The sequence below is a fragment of the Gorilla gorilla genome, chromosome 9 (assembly GCF_029281585.2).
Source record: "Gorilla gorilla gorilla isolate KB3781 chromosome 9, NHGRI_mGorGor1-v2.1_pri, whole genome shotgun sequence".
Lineage (NCBI taxonomy): Eukaryota > Metazoa > Chordata > Mammalia > Primates > Hominidae > Gorilla > Gorilla gorilla.
The window spans coordinates 16,164,619-16,189,775 of record NC_073233.2 but is presented as its reverse complement, the minus strand read 5'-3'; the positions used below and the strand labels follow the sequence as shown (position 1 = coordinate 16,189,775).

Here is a 25,157-nt window from a genome sequence, read left to right as displayed (position 1 = left end):
GAGAACAGGGACTATGTCATACTAGTCTTCATATCCCTAGTATCTAACACAATTACAGTTTCAGTCTCTGGAATATAATAGATAATAAATAGATAATCTCAATGAATATATGAGAATTTGAAAGACCACAAGTCTTGTTCATGCTCTTACCACCCTTCATCAAGACCATCTAGAATATCCTGGTCGGGCGTGGTGGCTCACGCCTGTAATCCCAGCACTTTGGGAGGCCAAGGTGGGTGGATCACGAGGTAAGAGATCAAAACCATCCTGGCCAACATGGTGAAACCCCATCTCTACTAAAAATACAAAAAATTAGCCGGACGTGGGGGCGCACGCCTGTAGTCCCAGCTACTTGGGAGGCTGAAGCAGGAGAATCACTTGAACCTGGGAGGTGGAGGTTGCATTGAGCTGAGAAGCCCCCACTGCACTGCAGCCTGGGAGACAGAGCGAGGCTCCGTCTTGGGGAAAAAAAAAAAATCTAGAATATCCTAAGTAGAATTGCTGGCATAATCTTCCAAAAGCTCAGATACAATCCTTTTATTCCCCTCCACAAAAGTCTTCAAAGCAAACAAACGAAAACCTTCAGTGGCTCCACATTTCCTAAAGAATTACCCTTCCACATATCCAATTTGAATATAACTGGGGGGAACCAAAATGTCTGTCCTACAGTAGGTGAATGGCTACACAATCTGGGATACATCCATACCGTGGACGACTACTCAACAGTAAAAAGGAATTACTGGCACATGCAACACCTTGAAGGGATCTCAAGGACATTATATTGAAAGAAAAAAAAGGCAATCTCAAAGGGTCCAACTGAGTATGATTCCATGTATATAATTTTTTTTTTTTTTTTTTAGACAGTCTCACTCTGTCACCTAGGTTGGAGTGTAGTGGTGTGATCTCAGCTCACTACAACCTCTGCCTCCCAGGCTCACACAGTCTTCCCACCTTGGCCTCCCAAGTAGCTGGGACCACAGGTGCACACCACCACAGCTGGTTAATTTTTTGTATTTTTGGTAGAGACAGGGTTTTGCCATGTTGTCCAGGCTAGTCTTGAACTCCTGAGCTCAGGCGATCTATCTGCCTTGGCCTTCCAAAGTACTGGGATTACAGGCGTGAGCCACCATGCCCAGCTAATATTTTAAAATGACAAGATCATAAATTATTGGTTGCCAGATTCAAGATAGTGGGGGAGAAGGAAATGAGTGTGACTATAAAGGGGTAGCATGAAAAACAAACCAAATGTCCATCAACCGATGAAGAGATGAACAAATTCTGGCATATTAATTCAGTGGAATACCACTCAGCACACAAAGGGAATGAAATATTTATATTACAAAGACTGACCAATCTTGTGATCACTATGTTCAGTGAAAGAAGCCAGGCAGAAAAGACTACTACATAAGTTTATTTATATGACATTCTAAAAAGGGCAAAACCATAGTGACTGAAAGCAGATCAGTGGCTGCCTGGGACCAGTGACCAAGGGAGGGGATCAGTCATCATGCAAAGGGCATAAGCAAACTTTTCAGCGTCAGGAAACTGTTCTGTATCATGATTGTGGTGATGGTTACATAACTGTGTACAGTGACCAAAACTAATAAAACTATACACTTAAAGTAGGGAAATTTTATATTTAAATAATACTTCAATAAATCTGGAGGAAAAAATAATAATCTTTAGTTAGTAAGTCCAACATCTCAGTAAACTAGAGTTCCAGAAAAAGAAAACAGCAGCTACCTTGTTTCTACGGAGAAGACTTTGTCTGGGGCCCAGAAAGTACTTGTAGGTCTGGCTGCTTGCTTTATGGAAACAGGGCAGGAAATAGGTCCAGGGAAATCCCAGTTCAGTATGCAGGCTTTTCTTTTTTTCCATGCTATTTTCAGTGTTTCCACTAACCCAGTTGTGTCTGGTGTTCCCAAGTCTAGAGCTTATCAGGTTTGTTTTTTTGTTTGTTTGTTTTTCAGAAAATAAACCTCCGATCTGTTGCTCTGAAAAGGGTAATCATATGACTACATGGGGTGGGAAAGGACCTGGGGTCCTTTCCTGCCTCCACAGACTTCCAGCTAGTCCCACGATAGCCTCCATTTCACCCCTGCATTACTCAATACTTGGGCCTGTGTGCCCTGAGCCTTCCTGGGTTTACACAGCAAATTGTTACCTTCTCAAATCATTTTCCTCCTGGCAGGAATCCCAATATAGCTTCTCCTCTTCTGTCATTTACTGCTATTCTTCCTTCTATTTTCCATCTTTCAAAAATTTGCTGAATTGCTTTGGCCCAATGCTGTGTTTCCTCCCATTCTCCCCACTCCCTTTTGGGTTTTTTACCTCTTAAAAATTCCTTTAATGTGGGAGGATTCCAGGGGAATGAGCTTGTACAGCCAAATTTGGCTTAAGTTAAATGGACTACTTAATATGTTAAATCTCTATGTTCAACTTGCAGAATTCTGCACACCTAAACATTAGGGTCAGCGAAATAATCCACTCACAATCAGTAAGAGATAGGAGGTTCTCATGTAAGATACACTGTCCTCAAAGATGGGAACATCATTGTCTCCCAAGTACAATAATCCTTACTTGGAATGAAATTCTTCTATTTTATTGTTGGGGATGGGGCTGGGGGGGAGGAGTGGGAGAGGCCTAGATGCTGGAAGGTAACCTGTATTCTGTGAGTACCCCTTAAATGGTATGATTAAAGCAATTTAACATACACTAAGATGTAGCATAACTTACATTCCTATTATCTTTAGAATACATTACAATAGATGCTAAAACTACAAAAGGCTAAGTTAATTAAAACAATTTGGGGTATATGCTTAATTTCTGCTGTTTTGTTTTATTTACTAATCAGGTGAATTTAAGATTCATCTGTTTTTTTTTTCAAGTAAAGAGTTAAAATTCAAATGTTTTATATAAAGCAGTTGATTCTGAAATCAAAAACAGAAGTTAACTTTTAATTAAAGTTTGATTATTTGTAGGTGAATGCTTCACAAACTGTAAAAAGTAATATTGTTCAGGATCTAGAGACCCTATCAGTATGACTTCAAATCTGGCTGTGCCAAATTAAAATTTTTTAAATTAAAACATAAATTTTTAAGAATTTGCCTGAATCCTCCTTTCACTTAATACCTCATACATAATAACCTAAGTGCAGACAAGTCCTAGCAAAGCAAGCATATGACCTTAATTGCAGTAAGTAAAGCATGCTTGGCTACCAGAGGTATCAGCTTTGGTGATGCAAATTATTTTGTGCTGAAAATGGATTGTTTATTCACTCACAAACAGAGGAATCTAAGAAGACTATAGTTAGCAAATAGTTTTTCTGACTCTTGCTGACTTAATTATAAGGTAGTGTTTCATCATCTTCGACATACTGGTTTTAGGCATTAGAAAATGCCTTCTTTGAATGCCTTTCAAGTGAACACTAGTGCTTTACATGACTCTGGCTTTTACCAGATAATTCGAATTAGTGCTGCCCTCAGTCTCTCAGGGACACACAACAGAACTAGGCCCAGAAACATCAAAAAAATAGGTTCAAAATTACACAGCAGCAAGTGAAGCTTTCCCAGATGGAATGTGTTCCCTGCTTATTAACCATTTCTAACATTGAATGCCAAAAGGCAGTCCATGGACATATGCCTAGGCTTGTCCATTAGTACTAATAAAGTTACAAGAAAACAGATGAAGCACTGAACTTAAATTAGAACTGCCTCATCATATAAAAAGCCATTGTTTACGCCAGTATATCCAGGTGTCAAATGAATTATAAATGCTAGCTCACTGTTTCATAATAGCAACATCTGGCAGATTTTTTGCTTCTAAAAGAAATTGGCTTAACTCAAATGATATCATTACAGGACTTCCTTTTCTTAAAATAGTTGAGCCAAATTAAAAAAAATCCAATATACAAAGATTAAATTTTTATGTAAACTTTCTTTTTAAAATATAATATCAGGAGAAAACATGAATAGTATGAATGAAAACGTGAAGAAAGCATCCTCTTTATTTCGGCATTAGAGTAAATCTTTGAGGGCATCTTAGAACTTTTTCAGTATTTTTTACTGTGATTTCAAAGTTTATTCAAATTGTAAATTGATTCACTTTGGTCTGGCTTTATGTGATTCTCTTCATGGTTACCTTATGACAGCACTATGCTAGGTCCTACCCCAAAGAGAAAAGCTATTTGCCTTTTGAAGATATGAGCCTTCCTTGTGAGCACATATGTGAGCAGCTAAGCTGCCCCCATACAGGTTGGTTATTCTAAAATTTATCCAGTAATATTGGCAAAATAGCTGTAGCTAATGGATTGTTGGTATATTCAAGAGTTTCTGCTATCTGTCTGCTTCCTATTCAACTGCAAACTGGCAAAAATGAACATAATCCAATCTGTTTTATAACAAGGCAATTTTGCATCAAAGCTTAATATTTAAGGCCATGTAATATGGAAGGATGTAACACAAAGCACACAATGTTTGTTAAATCTTAATTTGTGAAATAACAAAAATTAATATTAGCTATACACTCTTCTAGGGTTTGTTTAACCATATCCAGGTTTTCACGTGTTGATGTATAGTGTCTCTTGTAGCTCAATATTTATAATTCTGAAAGCAGAATCCAGTTTTAATGTATTAAACTTTACTTCCAAAATGTTGATCTTTCCAGGGATTTGAGTCATAGCTTATTTTTATGGGCCTTTAAATTTTACATACTTAATGGCACATGGGCAAAAAAAAGACCCTATAAATTCATGTTTCTCCAAATTCCATTTCAGATTCTCTTCTTATAAATAAATGAAGTTGGCAAGTTTCACTCCATAACGGAAAAACAAAACTAAAATGCTTCATGCAGTTTAGTCTTTTAAGTCTGTATACTTTTTAACCTGCAACAAAATAAATACAAAATTATTTTGAACAACAATATCCAGATGATACCTGAGAGAAGCCTAAAACTCTATTCATCACCATACTTAGGGAAATGCTGACATAGAATTAATTTATTAGCTGAAATACCTATCATTCCCAATTCTACATAATATAATAAGGCTAAATTTATTTGAAGCACACTTGCCTTTAGGTCCCCAAAATCTTGTGGCCAACAATAAAGAAAACTAATGAAACCAAAAGCTGTTCTTTGAGAATATCAATAAAATTGATAAACCTCTAGCTAGACTGCTTGAGAAAAAAAAGAAAGACACAAATTACCAATATTAGAAATGAGAAAGATAACGTCACTACAGATTCTACAAATATTACAAGGCTGATCCTGGGTATGGTGGCTCAAGCCTATAATCCCAGCATTTTGGGAGGCCAAGGTGGGTTCACTTGAGCCCAGGAGTTCAAGACCAGCCTGGGCAACACAGCAAGACCCCACCTCTAAAAAACATAATAAATACTTTTTTCTGGCCAGGCGCGGTGGCTCACGCCTGTAATTCCAGCACTTTGGGAAGCCGAGACAGGCAGATCACGAGGTCAGGAGATAGAGACCATCCTGGCTAACACAGTGAAACCCCTTCGCTACTAAAAATACAAAAAAATTAGCTGGGCGTGGTGGCAGGCGCCTGTAGTCCCAGCTACTCAGGAGGCTGAGGCAGGAGAATGGCATGAACCCGGGAGGTGGAGCTTGCGGTGAGCCGAGACTGCACCACTGCACTCCAGCCTGGGCAACAGAGCGAGACTCCAGCTCAAAAAAATAATAATAATTTAAATAAATAAATAAATACTTTAAAAAAATCCCTGTTAAGCAAATGAAAAGACAAATCACACAGTGGGAGAAAATATCTGTAAACCATATATTTGCTGAAGGATTTATCTAGAACACATAAAGAAACCTTAAAATTCAATAATAAGAAAACAACCTTTTTTTTTTCTTCGAGATGGAGTCTTGCTCCTTCCCTGAGGCTGGAGTGCAGTGGCAAAATCTTGGCTCACTGCAACCCCGCCTCCCAGATTCAAGCAATCCTTTCGCCTCAGCCTCCCTAATAGCTCAGATTACAAGTGTGCACAACCACGCCCAGCTAATTTTTGTATTTTTAGCAGAAATGGTGTTTCACCATATTGGCCAGGCTGGTCACAAACTCCTGACCTCAAGTGATCCACCCACCGCAGCCTCTCAAAGTGCTGGAATTATAGGCATGAGCCACTGTGCCCGGCCAACAACTTATTTTTGAAATGGGCAAAACATTTGTACTGATTTCACCAAAGATATGCAAATAAGCACATGAAAAGTTGACATCATTCTTCATTAGAAAATGCAAATTAAAATCACAAGAGTCTAGGTGAGTTCCATTGGCAAAGAGGAAAAGAAGCCAGTGAACTGGACAAACTGAGTCACTGGGGTGCAGGACTCAATGGAGAAAGTATGATTTTTCTTGCTTCCTAGAAATCTAAGCACCGTAAGAGTTCAGCCATCTCATCATTTCTTCTTACATGATGGAAGACAGACATCTCAGAAAATTCCTTATGTTTCTTAATGTCGGATTCTAAACGTGGTATCTAGGTACTAATCAACCCAGCCTTGAGGTCTATCTGACTTTTCTTTTTCCACCAAAGAAATGTTTACATGCTTGTTACTTTATTGCTGAAGAGTAAAAAACAAATTGCTCTGCATCTTCTCTTCCACTTCCAGTAGACCTGATCGTTAACCCCAGTTTGGGGGAGGTTTGTTTTTCAACCCCAGTTAGCGACTGCAGGTGCTCCTGTGGCACACAGGAGGACACATGCATAGTGCCCCCAAGCGTATACACCTTGATGCTTTCTCCAAGCACCAATTCCAGTCCCAGTGGAGTGGGTACAAGAGGCCTTGGAAAATTGTCTAACCTTTCTAGCATGATTGTAGAGGGCTTGTGGTGAGGCCAATATACTGGGCTACGAAAGCATGTTTTGACTTGTAAAGAAGTTTCACTTTTAATCTGAGCACACGATCTCCCTGAAATGCCTGTAAGTTCGACTTAAGATCATATTTCCATTCTCCTGTTACCTCAGAAGTGGGTCTTCAAAATCGTATTCCTGAGTAGATTCAATATCAGAATCATCAAGAAAAGATACAAGTACGTATGAGGTATCTGGTTTCTATGGAGAATAGTCATTGAGAGAAATGTTATTTTGAGGCTTTAATACAGTTTTTTGTTTGTTTGTTTTTTGATTTTTTTTTTTTTTTTGAGACGGAGTCTTGCTCTGTTGCCCAGGCTGGAGTGCGGTGGCGCGATCTCGGCTCACTGCAAGCTCCGCCTCCCAGTTTCATGCCATTCTCTCGCCTCAGCCTCCAGAGTAGCTGGGACTACAGGCGCCCGCCACCACGCCCAGCTAATTTTGTTTTTGTATTTTTGGTAGAGACAGGGTTTCACCATGTTAACCAGGATGGTCTCGATCTCCTGACCTCATGATCCACCCGCCTCGGCCTCCCAAAGTGCTGGGATTACAGGCGTGAGCCACCACACCTGGCCCTTGAGGCTTTAATAAAGATTTTTAAAAGAAATTTTAGAACATATTGTAGACTGGTTCAGTGGAAAGAACTCTTCCTCCCTTGGAAACAGTGAGTGAGGGGCTGGCCTGTGACTACTGAAGGTTTATCCCAAGGGCTGTTGGGGCAGTTGTCCTTGGAGCTCACCCTGCCTGAGCACACTGCATATTTCTCCTCCCCAGGATTCAGATGGTAGGGAACCAAGTTCCATCCTTAGTTGCCCTGTCCCCTTCTTCTGTCCCAGCACCCACAATCTGAGTAACCCCCCTCTCCATCACTGGCTCCTTGGGGTGGGGCTGTTGATTCCAAAGCAACAGCTCAGACTGGAGAGCTCTGTATGGCATTACAGGACAGGTTGAGGGGGAGACTTGAGGTCTGAGCAATGCTTAAGAAAGGAGCCAGGAAGACCAGAGAACCAGGCCTACTAGAGAGTCAAACCCAGGGCCTTCTTTGCTGTGCATAAGTATCAGTAGAGGCAAGCGTTTGAATGAGAATTGCTGTATTAAGGGACATGGTTGACTACTGAGACACACATAGAGGGCTAACAAAACAAGGATTGATCCTTAATTATGTGTCACATCTGCTTGTTTTATTATAATTATAAACTCCTCAAGTTGAGCCTTTATCATTTGTTCATTCATTCATTCATTCATTCATTCAGAGACAGGGTCTCACTCTGTCACCCAGGCTGGAGTACAGTGGCACAATTGTGGCTCCACTGCAGCTTCGAACTCCTGGACACAAGCGATCCTCCTCCTCAGCCTCCTGAGTAGCTGGGGCTACAGGCACGTGCCACCACACCTGGCTAATTGTTTTAATTTTTGTAGAGAAAAGGTCTCACTATGTTGCCCAGGTTGGTCTCAAACTCCTGGCCTCGAGATCCTTCCACCTTGGTCTCCCAAAGGTGCTGGGATTACAGGCGTGAGCCACCACGCCCAGCCAGTTTTTATAATTAGTTGCTCGTATTGCATGATCATAGGAAACCCATGATTTCTTATCCCTTCATTTTCACTGATGAGAAAACTCTACTTAATACAAATGCTTACAGTTCTACAAACCTGGAGTATGGCACACTACCTAGCTATTCAGAGCCATGTCCCATGGAAAGCTCTGCTGTCCTGTGGAGATCTGATGCAACAGGAAGGCATTGGCTCACATCAAGGAAGCAGTTCCGTGGTTTGCAGGCCCACTGCATAGGAGTCAAACTCTTTTTTAATGCATCTTCCTAAAATCCATTTTATTTTACATTACTTACAAGCTAAAATTTTAGTTCAATTCAAAAGCCAATAAGAAAATGTAGAAAACCCTTTAATGATCACAGAAAACCAGGTTCCTAACCAGATGATAAATTTTGATAAATCAATGATATCCAGATCACGACTTTAAATTCCCATTGGTCCACTGGACAATCAACATATCACACACATGCCTGCTCACTTTGGCTGACCCAGCTGACTAAGTACAGGTCCGTATTGCCAAATTAAACATGGAGGAGAACGCTGACTTTTAGACAGCTTGCCTAAATTTAGTGTTAATTTGAACCAGCTTTTGAGCAAGTACAATTATGATTGGAACTTACTTCAGCCAAACAAAATTTTCTAGCTGGTCATGAGAGATTGTTTGAGCAATATAGAGGTGAGATTGTGAGGCAGACTGGGGAGTGTCACAGGGTCATCAGCCTACCCTCTGCCAATGTAAGATGGCTCCACAGTCTGTATACGGTTTGCCTAAAGCATGCTATAGCTCAATGACCATTCCAAGCTTTGCCCAGCCTTCTGCCTCCCATGTCATTCACTCATTCCTATTCCTGTGCCCAATGACCTCACTGCCTAATTTACTGATGAAAAATTAGGGCTAAAAGGCATTAGCTCCTGCCCTTTCCCTTGGCACTTGAACTATCTTTCTCTTGCTTACCTTTCATCCCTCCCTGTTTCCAAAGCTGTTCCCTAAATCTAGGCCCGAGCCTCATTCATTCTTGCTTTCCCAGGATCTTATTCTCTTAGTTATTAGCTAACAAATTTTTCTAAAATTTGTTTTCTCTATTGGCTCCTTCTGGATTGCCTTCAGACACACACACATTTCTTTTGACCAGAAAACATCTCTTGCTGTCCCCTTAAGCAGCCACCTTCTCTTCTCAATCCTTTTCATTGCCAAACTTCTGTAAGAACAATTTTTCTTGTTGTATGTCACACTATTACACCACAGTTGCCTGGAAAGCAAGGACCATAACTTATGTTAATATATATCTATCACTTGCCAAGCACAGTGTAATGTAGTGAGTGGGGTAGAGACTTTGGAGCCTAATAAGCCAGGGTTAAATTTGGGCTCACTAACTACTGTTTAATGTCATTGGGTAAATGTCTTAATCTTGCTGATCCTATGCTTTCTCACTTGTAAAGTGGAGATAATAATGCCTCTCTTGCTGTACCGTAGAGATTAAATGAGATTATGTTTATTTAAAAAAAAAACAAACCCTCGTCTGGTGTCTGGCACACAGTAGGTGCTCGGAAAAGCTGGTTCCCTTCCCATCTCTACTTATGGTAGGGATTCAGGTATTTGTTGAGTGAATGACTGAATGGTCTCCTGCATGTTTCAGTTAAGCCTTCAGTGGCCTGGCATCCACTTTTTGTTCTGTTTGATTCTTACTCTTTTCTTTGCCTTGTGTGTTTCAGGTTCACAACCAGTATCCAACTGAGTTTGAATTCAATCTCTATTACTTAAAGTTCTTGGCTTTCCACTATGTGTCTAATCGCTTTAAAACATTTCTCCTGGATTCAGACTATGAAAGATTAGAGCACGGTATGTGTTTGTATGCCCTTGTTTCATCTTTTTTGTTAGTTCTGCATGTTTTTAATGAAAATTCTAATAATGTAACTACCCCCAAGACTGACAAGCTGAGTTAAGGTTTAACTCTGAACTATGAATGTAGAGGAGTGGATAAGTGGCCAAATTCAGAAATTATGTGCCACGTTAGCTCTTAGCAGGTGGTCATTCCTATAGCATCTTTCTAAAATTAAATATGTTTACTATTTTGATACCTCAGAGTGATCACACTGTTTGAGAAGAAACATTTGACTCATAGTTTTTCCAACCCTGATGCACTCTGGTAGGAAGGGTGCCTGCCCTTGGAGGCAGCTTGAATACAGCTAAGACTCTGTGCTCTAGACGAAACAGACCAGGGTAAAATCCCAGCATTGCCAGTTACCAACTGAGTATTTTGGGGGAGGGGTTAAGTACCTCTCTGAGCCTCAGTTTCCTCATCTTTAAAACAAGGACAGTAATACCATCCCACCTGTCAGGGCCATGATGATCACATGAGGAAAAAGTTGTAAACTTCACACAGTCACTTAGCCTCTTAGCCCAGTCACTAGCGCATAGTAAGCGCTCAATAAATTTTAGACATCACTAGCATTAGTAATGATAGTGATGAACTATTTTTTTAATAGCAGTGATAGTTGTAATGAGTAGATTTTGAAAGTCAGCCCCGGTAAAAACATTTCCCAAGGGGATTTTACATTCTTACTTTTATAACCGTTATGGGGGAGAGGAAACACATGACCATTTTTGTTAAGCAAACAAAAATCAGTTCTGTTCAATATATTATATGCACTCAGTACCATAAAGAGGACTCTTAATTCCAAGAAAATATTTACTGATGTTCTCAGTTTGAAATCTGAAATCAGGAAATACTGCTTTCCAGGGCATCCTATTGAAATTGTCTAGTATGATATTGCATACTTTTGATAAGGGAAAGAGCACTGGTGAGGCCATTTTCCACCCTGTTTATACTTCCAGACCTTTGTTGACTCATGGAATTGTTATTCTTCACATCACAATCAGAAACCTTAATTTCTTAAGCATCTGCATACTGCTTGTTGGGAAGGTAGTAAGTATAACTGGTTACAACTGCCCCAGGCCTGGTCTTTTTTTTTTTTTTTTTTTTTTGAGACGGAGTCCCACTCACTGTATCACTCTGTCTCCAAGGCTGGAGTGCATTGGTGCGATCTTGGCTCACTGCAACCTCTATTTCCCAGGTTCAAGCAATTCTCCTGCCTCAGCCTCCCTAGTAGCTGGGATTAGAGGCCTGTGCCACCATGCCTGGCTAATTTTTGTATTTTCAGTAGAGACAAGATTTCACCATGTTGGCCAGGCTGGTCTTGAACTCCTGGCCTCAAGCAGTCTGCCTCCCAAAGTGCTGGGATTACAGGCGTGAGCCACCACGCCTGGCCAGGCCTGGTCTTAAGTGGACTGACCTGTACCTACAGGGGTCACCATGTCACTCAGCTTTATCACTGAAAGGAACAACATGTACAAATATTGGTGGGAGTAAAACGCAGGTATTTGCCTCCTTGGAGTAGTTGTGTTTTTTGGGGTTTTTTTGGTTTGTTTTTTTGTTTCGCGGGCAGGGGGGGAGTGGTATTTTGTTTTGTTTTGTTTTGTTTTTGAGGCAGGGTCTCCTCTGTCTCCCCGGCTGGAGTGCGGTGGCAGGATCTCGGCTCACTGCAACCTCTGCCACTGGGACTCAAGCGATCTCCCACCTCAGCCTCCTGAGTAGCTGGAACCACAGGCATGTGCCCCCATGCCCACATAATTTTTGTATTTTTTGTAGACATAGGGTTCTGCCATCTTGCCTAGGCTAAGTTTTTGGTTTTTTAATAAAGCAGTTTGTTTTGCTGAATTAAGCTGATCAGCAAATTACCTTAGCAGCATGCAGATGTGGCCAAAGACCAAGGCTTCTCCTATAGCAGATGATGGTTCTCTTCATTAGAGAAGCAACAAAGTCTAGTGCAGTGGTTCTCAGACTTGACTGAACATTAGAATCACCTGGGGAGCTTCTAAAACTTCCAAGGTCCAGGCAACATCCCCAACCACTTAAATCAGAATCTGCGATGGTAAGGCCCAGGCATCAACAGCTTTTAAAACTCCCCAGGTAAGGCCAGGCACGGTGGTTCACGCCTGTAATCCCAGCACTTTGAGGAGGCCAAGGTGGGTGAATTGCTTGAGGCCAGGAATTCGAGACCAGTCTGGCCAACACGGCGAAACCCCATCTCTACTAAAAATACAAACATTAGCCAGGCGTGGTGGCATGTGCCTGTAATCCCAGCTATTTGGGAGGCTGAAGCACGAGAACTTCTTGACCCCATGAGGCAGAGGTTGCAGTGAGCTGAGATCGCACCAGTGCACTCCAGCCTGGGTGACAGAGTGAGACCCTGTCTCAAAAATAAAGAATAAAAAATAAAAACTCCCCAGGTGAGCCCATTATGCTGCCAAGTCTGAGACCCACCACTGGTCCCACGGGTAGAGCCGTAGATCAAGGATCAGAAAATGTCAGTAACTTTGGGTTAATTACTTCATCTCTGAGTCTCAGTTTTCTCATCTGAAAAACTAAACAGCCCTGCCTATCACACAGGGCTGTTGAAAAGATTAAATAAAATGATGCAGATAAAGATATGTTTGGTATATATTGAAAGATTATCATGATTATTTGAAAATATAAGCATTTCCATCCTATGAAACATGTTTCCTCTTAAAACTCGTAAACACAGGCTGGGTGCAATGGCTCACACCTATAATCCTAGCACTTTGAGAGGCTGAGGCAGGCGGCTTGCTTGAGCCCCAGGAGTTCAAGACCAGCCTGGGCAACATGACGAAACCCCATCTCTACAAAAAAAAACACACACACACACACAAAAATTAGCTGGGTGTGGTGGCGCACTCCTGTAGTTTCAGCTGTTCAGGAGGCTGCGGTGGGAGGATCACTTGAGCCCAGGAGGTCAAGGCTGCAGTGAGCCGAGATCACACCACTGCACTCCAGCCTGGGTGACAGGGTTGAGACCCTGTCTCAAAAACAACAACACATAAACATGCATTTTGAATCCTAGAATGTCATTGCCGAAGCCTCAGTAGAAATCATCTACCCAGCCTCCTCTCTGGATGTTAGGCCACCCACCTAATCAACATCCAGGAAGCCTAGTTTCGTGTCCCTAGTCCAGACTAGGTTGCGTACTTGAAGTCTGTTCCTTCTTGTGTTCTGGTAGATGCATTCGTTATCAAGCCTACAGTGAAACCTTGTGTAGGAACACCTGTGGTAACTACCCTCTATCTGCCAAAATGACGAAGTGGAGAGTAAGTAATCTCAACCACTGCTGGTAGAATTCATCAGTCATAATTTTTTTTTTTTTTTTGAGATGGAGTCTCACACTGTCGCCAGGCTGGAGTGCAGTGGCACGATCTCAGCTCACTGCAACCTCCACCTCCTGGGTTCAAGTGATTCTCCTGCCTCAGCCTCCCGAGTAGCTGGGATTACAGGTGCCCGCCACCACACCCAGCTGATTTTTGTATTTTTAGTAGAGATGGGGTTTCACCATGTTGGCAGGCTGGTCTCGAACTCCTGACCTCAAGTGATCCGCCCGCGTCAGCCTCCCAAAGTGCTGGGATTACAGACGTGAGCCACCGCACCACGCTGAGTCATAATTTTTAAGATTTTATCAGAAAAACTTAAACACAATGAATTCTCCTGTGTCCTAAAAGCTTAATATGTTGATTATTACATACTGGATTATAGGGTTATAATTTGATAGGATTTGGTACTAGCTGTCTGATTTGGACTGTTTTTAAGATGTTCCTTATATGTGTACATGTTGCCCTAAGCCAGCCATATGGATACTGTAAGAAAAGTCCATTGGACTTGGTTCCAATTACAAGATGTTACAACAGCCCTAAGGAACAGAGGGCCATGTATTGCATCTCCTCTTCTGGTTTCAGCTCATTCTCTTTCTGTCTACAAAGGTGCCTAGAGCCTATTTCAACTTGGGCTGACTACCACACAGCCTTTCAGTCTAATCCATGCCTCAAGGCGCCAAATGGAGCAATATACAAGGTGGCTTTCAAAATCTTACTGCAACCCCTAGAGCATTTGCAACTTTGGACATTGGAGTTACTTGAACTTTTAAAATAACTAATATCTCGGGCCATCCCCAGAGATTCCGATTTAATTGGTCTGAGGTGAGACCTGGACACTGGGATTTTTTAAAGCCCTTGGTGTTTTAAATGCATGTCCAAGGTTGAGAACTACTGCACTGGACCCTGCAGTTAAAAGGTAGAGAAGAAACTGTTAATTCGTCTTAGGGGCCCCACATATTATAGAATTTCATGCCATCTTGGGCTTGAGTCATTTTTTTTTTTTTTTTTGATAAACTGGTAAAATGCATGTTGATTTTGACTATGTCACTTCATTCCAAGCAAGACACCACTGCTGAGACACCCTTCATGGCCTTTTAAAGAACTACTTTTTGCCTCACCCCAACACATTTTCCTCCCTATGAAAAACAAAGTGGGCTCATGTTAGTAATAGATTGACTCTTTGAAAAAGGTATAAAAGTTCTGCTTTTATTTTTAAGTCACCCAAGGACACAGACTACACGCTTCTGTCATCTAGAGTCTCAGTAACCATGATCTGCAGTATATATACACTGCTAAACAAGAAAACTCTTTAAATGGCTTCATAATAAACAAACAGCCAACAACTTAAAAGAGAAACATAAAATTATGTTTTTTACTGAGCTTCATCAAATCAACTCTGAAGTCCTTCCATTTTCTCTTGAAAAGTGTAGACTGCCTCCTGCATGGACTTCTTTGAATCTAGATATAGATGCAGGATGAGGGTTGGAAGAGTCATGATTGATAGACTGCTGGCTGCTTAGGCAAACTTTATCAGATGTTTCCTCCATCTGGATCTGTTTCCCTGTAGCGATGAAATTCATTCCGGTCTTTAGCTTTGCAGTTATTTTCTAAGGTTTTCACACAAATGTTGCTGTTTTTAAAGCCATAAAAAATATTCCACTTTTTTATCTGCTGCATTCATCATACGTCTTTTGGCAAAGTGTGAATTTATTTAATTTTGTTTTGTTGGATTTTTTTAATTTACAGGAACTTTATTTGATGATAAAGGAGAAAAGCATGCCAAAAAGGGAGTCTGTATTTGGGAATGTATTGACAGAATGCACAAGAGGAGTCCCATTTTCTTTAATTATTTATATTCACCATTGGAAATAGAGGTAGAGTAAATCATTTATGTTTCATTTTCTGAAATTTTGTGTTAAGGTTTTCCTTAGTTTTAACATATATAAGCAGTTTAAGCTTTTTATAAACATTGGACTAGGTTTCATACCAAAAAGCTATTTCAAAGTTTGAGACACTATAGGTTTGGGTTGTGACACAAATGGAGACTGTTCCCTAAATTCTTGCCACAAAAATTAGGAGCTGGCTCTCAAAACCTAGAAGGGAAAACTTGCAGAGAATCAAAGCAAGGCACCTTTCCCCAGAAAGAAAGAACTAACAAAATTTGAAATATCAACAGGTGGTCTAAGCTAAAAAACCTTAAAATACTTTAGAAAAGGTTTAAGTTCATCTGTACCAAAGCCATGGACCCCTGTAGGAAGCAGAGATATTCGGAGCCAAGCCCAAGAAGGATAACATATCTCGGGGCAACTGCCCCACCATGCACATCTACATAACACACGCCCTGGAATGGAACAGACTGGTCTGATAAGCAGTTCCACCATTACTTAGGGCCAAGAGAGGCCCCTCCCCTGGGCCCCAATCATAGAACCCTAGTCTGGCCTTCCTCCAGCTGCATCCTCCTCATGGAGGTGAGCAGTACAAGAAACCAAAGGTACATGCTTAGATGCCCCTCCTTCATCTAAACCATACTCTGTCTGGGTACTTCAGAATTCTTTGCCCAAATTCAGGCTGCTCACCAGGCTACTTCTCCAAGTCAGTCTCCTAAGTCAGTGCATGGACCCCAAGGCCCAAAGAATGGCAAAAAGTAGCAGGTTTGACAGAGTGGACAGAGTTTGACTTTGTGGGCTGGGGTATACATAATCATTCATGTTAAGAGCCTTAGAATGTAAGATGGGGTGGGTGGAGAAGAGAGGCCAAGGACAGGGGGCTGGGGCCAGCTCCTCCAGTGCTGTCACTTGTTAGTATAAAATTCTGAGGAATCCAAGAATTCTCTATTGAACTTGACCTTCTAGGTCATTAGGAAGTTACATTTCTCAATGTAGGAGGGAGGATTGGAGAATGTTTTATTTAATAATTTATCTTGATGTATGACTTTTAAATATTTAGACATATGGTATTTGAACTCCATTCATACTCTTCCTCCCCTGGACTCTATAAATGTTAGGGGTTTGCCTGACAGTGAGCTTGGGGTGCTTTGGGGTCAAGATGAAACTATATTTCTGTTTTCTTTAACAGGCTCTAAAGCCCAATGTAAATGTCTCCAGCCTCAAGAAGTGGGATTACTACATAGAAGAGACCCTGTCCACAGGCCCTTCCTATGACTGGATGATGCTAACCCCCAAGCACTTCCCCTCCGAAGACTCTGACCTGGCTGGAGAAGCTGGGCCACGGAGCCAGAGGAGAACAGTGTGGCCATGCTATGATGATGTCAGCTGTACTCAGCCCGATGCTCTCACCAGCCTTTTCAGTGTAAGTCAACTGTAGACACACACCTAGGGGCACCAGGGGCCCTGGAGGCATGAGGGCAAAGGAACCAGGCTAAGTAACTTCTGAATATGGCTCTCCTTACTCTGAGCTAGGGTTATGGTAGCTAGGGTTATGGTTATGAAGAAACCAGATTTGCTCCCCATCATCAGTGGGGGACCAGGCTTCACTACTGGAAAAGAGTCTCAATAAAAGTGATTTTCCAGCGTGGCGCGATGGCTCATGCCTGTAATCCCAGCAGTTTGGGAGGCCGAGGCGGGCAGATCACAAGGTCAGGAGATCGAGACCATCCTGGTTAACACAGTAAAACCCCGTCTCTACTAAGAAATACAAAAAAAAAAAAAAAAAAAAAAAAATTAGCCGGGCGTGGTGGCGGGTGCCTGTAGTCCCAGCTACTCGGGAGGCTGAGGCAGGAGAATGGCATGAACCTGCGAGGCGGAGCTTGCAGTGAGCAGAGATCGTGCCACTGCACTCCAGCCTGGGTGACAGAGCAAGACTCCGTCTCAGTAAAAAAAAAAAAAAAAAAAAAAAAAAAAAAAAGTGATTTTCCAGCGTTACAAGAAAGCAATCAAGCAAATGGAGCAATTTACTCCTTCCGGCAGCTTCCCAGCTGTTTTAGTTGCCCGAGCAGCCTTAGTCAGGCCTTGGCTGTGGCTTTTGTGGGTGCTTTACTTCCTCTGGTCAGAAGTGTGGGTAGTCAGTGGCCTGATGGGAGTGCTCCCAACCATCTTCTGCAAGGAATGTTCCGGAACCAACCCCTCCTGGCAGTAGCCAGCCTGAGGAATAGCTTTGAGCCCTGATATGGGCCAGACAGTTCCTAAAGAGTCTTCCCCATCTGGCTTCCTGACCAGGAAGAGTATGCTTCAGTGGTCATACAGTCACAGAGGCAGCTGCCCTGATTTCCAGCTTCCCTGTCAGAAGGTATATCTGTTTCCTTGGGCATTTCTTGGTTCATTCTTTCCACATCTGGTTTGAATCATCAGAGTTGAGGGGTTCCTCCTGTCAAGGACTGGCTTCTCATCTACCTCAGCTATTAGGGCTGGGCCACGGGCCAGTGCTTGACCTCTTGCTTTGGCTATCAGATTTCCCATGGGCTGCCCAAGGGTGCAGATGTCTGAGATACATATTTCACATCCTAGTATGTAAGCTATCCTGTACAAAAAGGCCTAGTTATAGGTCCTAATAAACCATCTTTGCCACAGTACGGCACACCAACTAGAGCTCTCACCACTATTCCTGGCTGGGAGACCTCACAGGCCCATGTCCACCACTTTCCTCAACTGCCCTCTGGCCATGCTGCTCATCTGGGCCTAGTACAGAAGCAATGTGGCTTTGGGGCCCATCCTGATTTCTATGAAATACTGATCAGAAAACTTTTAATTTCTTTGCAGGAAATTGAAAAATTGGAGCACAAATTGAACCAAGCCCCTGAGAAGTGGCAGCAGCTGTGGGAAAGGGTAACCGTGGACCTTAAAGAAGAACCAAGAACAGATCGCGTGAGTTGGCAATGCCCCTTGAGAGCTACTTCTGAGCTTTCTGAGGGTGCTAAGTCAGGTGGAGCCTGCTGCCACAGGTGACAAGACGCAGCTGGGTTTATGGCCAGAAGGAAGGGTGGAAAGGGGAGGGGTCATGTCCTGGAGGTCCAGGGCAGAAAGTTCCAAATGACTGAATACTTCCTGAGTGTCTCACTTCACCACAGTGACATAATACTTATGTCTCAGCACCCCGAATCCAAGGAAAATTATTGGGTTCTTTTCTGTCTCAGTGCCCCTGTGGTTTCAGCTGATCTTCTACCACATAAGGCAGGAGGGGAATGCCAAGACCATGTTTGCTCCACAGAAAGTATTTTAAAACAACAAAATATGCTACCCTGTGTTGTTCACAGTCCCTTTTCTGTTTCTGACTTAAGAAACATTTATCATAAAAATATTTTAACGGCCGGGTGCGGTGGCTCCCGCCTATAATCCCAGCACTTTGGGGAGGCCGAGGTGGGCGGATCACGAGGTCAAGAGATCGAGACCATCCTGGCCAACATGGTGAAACCCCGTCTCTACTAAAAATAGAAAAATTAGCTGGGTGTGGTGGCGCATGCCTGTAATCCCAGCTACTCAGGAGGCTGAGGCAGGAGAATCTCTTGAACTCAGGAGGCGGAGGTTGCAGTGAGTGAGCCGAGATCCTGCCACCACACTCCAGCCTCGTGACAGAACAAGACTCCGTCTCAAAAAAATGTATATATATATATTTTAAAACCAAATACTCTGTTTTCTGCTTCTCATACCCCATTTCCTATTTCTGATTTAAGAAACATTTATCAAGCACATAATATGTGGAAGGGTCTGTGCTTAGTACAGTACACACCTTCGTATCCTATTTAATCCACTGTGAGGGAATGGCGTTCCCTTTCCTACACAAGGAACAGGCACAGAGAGCATACAGCGGCAACTGGTAGAGCCACCAATTGAACCCACGTCAGACTGGCTCCAAATGCAACAGAAGGGAAATTAGGACAGATGAGTGTTCTGAAGAACAGTTCAGGAAGAAGAGGCCAGCAGGTCAGATGTTACAGAAAGGTCAAGAAGAATGGAGGGTAGAAGAAAACCTTTGTGGTAAAAAAAGAACATCTGGGGCTCTATCTCTTACCCTCAAATAGCAATTCAGGAGCTGTTATCAGACAGACAACAGGTGGGTGATGCCTTAATGCTTTTTTGTTAGAAAAAAGTTTATTGATTTTTTCTGATAATGAAAGTAATAATGTTCATTTTTTTGAAAGAACACACAGAAAGTTGTTATAAAAGATGAGAATCACCCATAATTTATAACCTAGAAGTAAACCACTATGCTATCAAACTTGTTTTACCCTTATAAATTCACATATAAAAGAGATTTTCTAGACATAGTATTTTAAACCTGCTTTTTCACTCCACGTTGGCATACATGTCCTTCCAACTGTCACTGTGTATAAACCAGTGTCTGCCAGGCGCAGTGGCTCATGCCTGTAATCCCAGCACTTTGGGAGGCCGAGGCAGGCATGAAGTCAGGAGTTCGAGACCAGCCTGGCCAGCATGGTGAAACTCTGTCTCTACTAAAAATACAAAAAATTAGCCAGGCATGGTGGTGTGTGCCTGTAATCCCAGCTACTTGGGAGGCTGAGTCAGGAGAATCACTTGAACCCAGCAGGCAGAGGTTGCAGTAAGCCGAGATCATGCCACTGTACTCCAGCCTGGGCGATAGAGTGAGACCCTGTCTCAAAAAAAAACCATCATCATCTTTATTTTTTTTGAGATAGTGTCTCACTCTGATTTTTTTTGAGATAGTGTCTCACTCTGTCACCTAGGCTGGAGTGCAGTGGCGTGATCATGGCTCACTGCAGCCTCAACCTCCAGGGTTCTGGTGATCATCCCAAGTAGCTGGGACTACAGGCACACACCACCACACCCGGCTCATTTTTAAAATATTTTTTGTAGAAATGGGGCTTCGCCATGTTGCCCAGGCTGGTCTCGAACTCCTGGACTCAAGTGATCCGTGATCCACTCACCTCGGCCTCCCAAAGTGCTGGGATTACATGCATGAGCCACCATGCCTGGCCATAGCAGCATCATTTTTTAATGGCTGTCTAGAATTCCACTGTGTGGAAATGCCATAATTTGTTTAATGTCCCTAATAATGGACGTGTAGCTTGTTTCCAGTTTTTTACCACGATAACTGAGATTGATACCTTTGTACATTATTGTTGCTTATTAGTCCAGTTTTTCCCTTGAGATAAATATTTGTAAATGAAATTTTCCAGTCAGTAGTTTAAGTGTCTGTAAAGGTTTCCTAGCTCCTGTCCTGTCTTTTTCAGTCCCAAAGACACCTGTCGAGATCCCCAGGAATTGTGTCTACCAACCTACCTTCCTATCAGAAGAGGTCTCTGCTACATCTCCCAGACAGCAGCATGGGGGAGGAACAGAATTCCAGCATCTCCCCATCCAATGGAGTGGAGCGAAGAGCAGCCACGCTCTATAGCCAGTATACATCCAAGAATGATGAAAACAGGTGACATGCTGAACCCTGCTCGCTGTGCTGAAGACTTCCCCACAGCACCTGAGGCTAAACCACAGGTCCCTCAATAAGCTAGGCCTGTGCAGTACAGCCTTTTATAAACTTGAAATGGATTTGCTTTAATTTTTGTAATGTTTCAGATTTGAAAAGACAAAAAACAAAAATTACAACTAAAAATAATGCAAAGAGGTTGTAGTTATTTGTAGTTGAGTCCTGATGGCTCTTATCTCCTGTCTGCCAGAACGTTTGAGGGAATATGTGTTAGCCAGCACTTTGTCAGTGGCAGACATCAGAAATCCAGCTTATGCTAGCTGAAGCAAAAAGGAATTTACTCACATAAGCTAGGACAGCCAAGGGTATGCTAGCTTCTCACACAGTATCTTCTATCCACTTCCCGGCTCTGCTTTGCCCTCTCTCTGTGTTATGTCAGTCCCAACATGGCACAAAGGATGGCTACTGATCATTCCAAGCCTCACAGATGTGGTAATCCCAGCAGAAAGCAGCAGTCTTTCCCCAGAGGTCTAGCAGAAAAAATCCAAGGAGAACTCTTATTGGCCATTTTTGAATCATCTAGGGGAAATAGAGACTTGACAAAAACAACAGACATCCCCTCCCCTTTACAGCATTTTGTAAGTGTAAATCAAAATTAACTCTCCTGTCATCATTTCTTCTAGGTCCTTTGAGGGAACGCTTTATAAAAGAGGGGCTTTGCTGAAAGGTTGGAAGCCCCGTTGGTTTGTTTTGGATGTAACAAAACATCAGGTAATACTCTTAAAGCCAAAAGAAATTACTTCTGTCTAGGCTAGTCCCAGTCCCTGGCTATTATGTGGCTCTAGCAGACAGACAGATTCCTCATGTACAGACTGCTTTTTTAGTGCCTCTCATATGTAGTCTGGAGGCTCCTCAAGGGCCCCAGATGTCCCTGAGTAAGGGCAATAGCCTTCTGAGGGAGTTTCCCAAGTAGCTCGGCCTGGTACATGCAGGCAGAGGCAGCAACAATTGAGCCCAGAGCATAGAGCAATAGAACTCTTTTTTTAATGCTCAAATATCTCTTGCTGCCTGATCTTAACACCCAGGTGAGGGGATTCCTGAGGTTTTCAGCCTGTTGCATACATACCACATGCACATATAAGCCTGTGCCTGTGAACACTCCCCAGAATACAAGTTACCTTCGTCCTCGCAGCAGAAAGCATCCATTCAAAACGGAGGGCATTAATTTATTCTACAAACATTTATCGAACACCACCTCTGTGCCCACTGCTGTACTGGTTACTAAAGGAGGCACTGTTACCCTTCAAAGATGGCAGCAACAGGGGAGTAAAGGGGCCCCAAAAGCGGCAGAAGGGGATGTGCCCACCCAAACTTGGAATTCACCGTGGGCAAGTACTAGACTGGACCTTGCTGGCTATGTCAAGAAATCTTTTGACTACTGTTAGGTTCTTAGCTATTCCTGTAGCAGCCTCTGCAATCCTTAGCATCATAGTCTTTACTCCAGTGATTTCAAGGGAGAGCAGTTCCTACCCAAACCTCCATCAACTCTGCACCCTGCATTACTGAGAGCTGCATGGTCTCCTGTGTTCTGACTGCAGGCCTTAACTCCACCTTGGGACTGACCACTCAGCCTTGAGGCTGAGGCTTACACATTTTGATTCTCAATGCATTTATCTATAAAATGGAGTCTGTTAGGAAAAACCTGAACTGTTACTCCTGTACAGTGCTTTGGTTGGACCTGCATCTAGAAGACTCCTTCCAAATGAAGACTGTATTTGGAGTCCAGCTTTTCCTCTGCTCAAGGAGTTTCATAACGATTACAGAGTCTTTGTGGGACAATAGAGATAGATAATTTATGTTCAAATATACAAATGGAAGCCCTGTTAGGGAGCTATACTCTGAAATCATAGAGCCTACACTGTGTAAAAAAGTTCCATTAAGCTTGTAAATATAACATAGGAGAATGTCATAATTTTTCTATAATTTACAATTACATCAAATTACACTTGCATTCTTACCAGTCTTCTGGACTTCTTTAACATGAAAGATACAGTTTTTTCCACTTAGCCCTGCTCATACCATGCCTGAGAGGAGAGACAGAGAAAAGTCTCAGGTCAGAGCCACGGTATCAGAAGCACCACTTTCTTGCCATGTATACTAGAGAGTGAAATCCACAGATTATGGCCCAATAAGGCTTATTCCCTAGCAGTCTCTTTGACTTTTTTCCTTTTTTCTTTTTTTTTTTTCTTTTGAGACAGAGTCTCGCTTTGTCACCCAGGCTGGAGTGCAGTGGTGCAATCTCAGCTCACTGCAAGCTCCACCTCCTGGGTTCTCGCCATTCTCTGGCTCAGCCTCCCGAGTAGCTGGGATTACAGGTGCCTGCCACCATGCCCAGCTAATTTTTGTATTTTTAGTAGAGACGGAGTTTCACCATATTGGTCAGGCTGGTCTCAAACTCCTGACCTCAAGTGATCCACCCGCCTCAGCCTCCCAAAGTGTTGGGATTACAGGCATGAGCCACCGTGCCCGGCCTGGAAAGATGTTTCAATAGGCATAAACATTCTAAATTTTAGCTGATATTGCCAAATTGTTCTCCAAAAAATTTCTAACAAATTATATTCACACTGGCAGTATTTGAGATGATCTAGTACCTTATTGGATATCATCAGCCATTTTTAATATTTCTCAATCCAAAAGTGAAATCTCATTTATTGTCATTTATTTTTCTTTGATTAATGAGGTTGATCATCTTTTCAGATGTTTACAGATCATTTGTATTTCTCTGTGACTCGCCTGTTGAGATATTTTGAGCATTTTTCTACTTTATCTTTTTCTTATCAATTTCTGGGAATTCTGTATATTACTAAATAAACATTAGCCCTCTTTTTATATGTTACATATACTTTTTACAGTTGTTACTTGACTTCTTTTTTATTTTTTATTTTTTGAGACAGGGTCTTACTCAGGCTGGAGTGCAGTGGCAGGATCTCAGCTCACTGCAGCTCGACCTCACAGGCTCAAGCAATCCTCCCACCTCAGCCTCCTGGGTAGCTGGAACTGCGGGCATGCACCACCATGATTGGCTGATTGTTGTATGTTTTTGTAGAGATGGGGTTTCACCATGTTGCCCAGGCTGGTCTCGAACTCCTGGGCTTAAGTGATCCGTCCACCTTCGCCTCCCAAAAAGTGCTGGGATTACAGGCATAAACCACCATGCCCAGCCTTGATTCTATTTTTTAAGATGTAATACATTTATTTGTTTGATTTTCAAACAGTACATAAGTCTTTCCCCCAATGCTTTCTCCAAGCCACCTAGTTCTTCCTAGAAGCAACAAGTATTATTAATTTTTTGTGTATTCTTCGAGGCATAGTTCAGCATATATAACCAAGGTACAGAGGAAGGTATTCAAATGCAGTTTGAAAAGCCATGCCATTTTCTCTTTCTGTCTCTTATATCTCACTTGTATCCTTTTGGTTCCAGCTGCGCTACTATGACTCAGGTGAGGACACAAGCTGTAAAGGCCACATTGATCTGGCTGAAGTAGAAATGGTCATCCCTGCTGGCCCCAGCATGGGAGCCCCAAAGCACACAAGTGACAAGGCTTTCTTTGATGTAAGTTGATCTTACTTCTCTTTTCCTGGCTCTGTCTGCACATCATTCTGTCTGTCTCCAAGAATGATGGAGCCCTCAGAGTAATTGGTGGTGACTACAGATGGATGACAGACCCCCTTGGCTATAGGAATTGTTCCAGAGCTTGAACTCAGCATTATTGACCCCCAAGGCTATCCTCTCTTCCTGTCTGTATGTCTCAGAAAAGCTGCATATTGCTTTGTGCAAAAGGAGTCCAGCGCACATGGAAACAGATGAACTCCTTGTTAAATGTTGTTAGTTATTTCAGTCACCACCTACTTTCAAGAACAGATGCTATTTCCCTAGTATTCAGTGGTCTTCATGCTTGACTACCCACAAAAGACTGTCCTTAGTCACACATGATAAGTAGCTACGCTAACATCTTCAGCAGCCCTTAGGTAGGCCATGGGGCACTTTATAGGCCACATAATAGAAGGAGACTTAGTCAAGCAGGGCTTTATAAAGAGGATAGGTCATCCTCGATGGCCCTGCTCAGGCCATGAGACCGTTTTCCTGACAGTGGGCT

The 25,157-nt window shown here is 42.5% G+C and overlaps 1 protein-coding gene and 1 long non-coding RNA gene across 7 annotated transcripts in view; one reads left to right on the top strand and one right to left on the bottom strand.

The window, feature by feature from the left end:
* LOC109028903 (uncharacterized) overlaps positions 1-25,157 on the bottom strand; it is a 49,741-nt gene that overhangs the window by 2,262 nt on the left and 22,322 nt on the right. The window lies entirely within an intron of this gene.
* Positions 1-25,157, top strand: part of SBF2 (SET binding factor 2) — a 531,976-nt gene that overhangs the window by 504,657 nt on the left and 2,162 nt on the right. For all 6 annotated transcript variants that reach the window (XM_063710649.1, XM_063710648.1, XM_063710650.1 and 3 more), the window contains 7 exons: positions 10,134-10,260; positions 15,391-15,518; positions 16,720-16,953; positions 18,360-18,464; positions 20,810-21,003; positions 21,684-21,771; positions 24,482-24,613. In XM_063710649.1, coding sequence (XP_063566719.1) covers positions 10,134-10,260; positions 15,391-15,518; positions 16,720-16,953; positions 18,360-18,464; positions 20,810-21,003; positions 21,684-21,771; positions 24,482-24,613 — 1,008 coding nt within the window. The remainder of the gene's footprint in view (positions 1-10,133; positions 10,261-15,390; positions 15,519-16,719; positions 16,954-18,359; positions 18,465-20,809; positions 21,004-21,683; positions 21,772-24,481; positions 24,614-25,157) is intronic.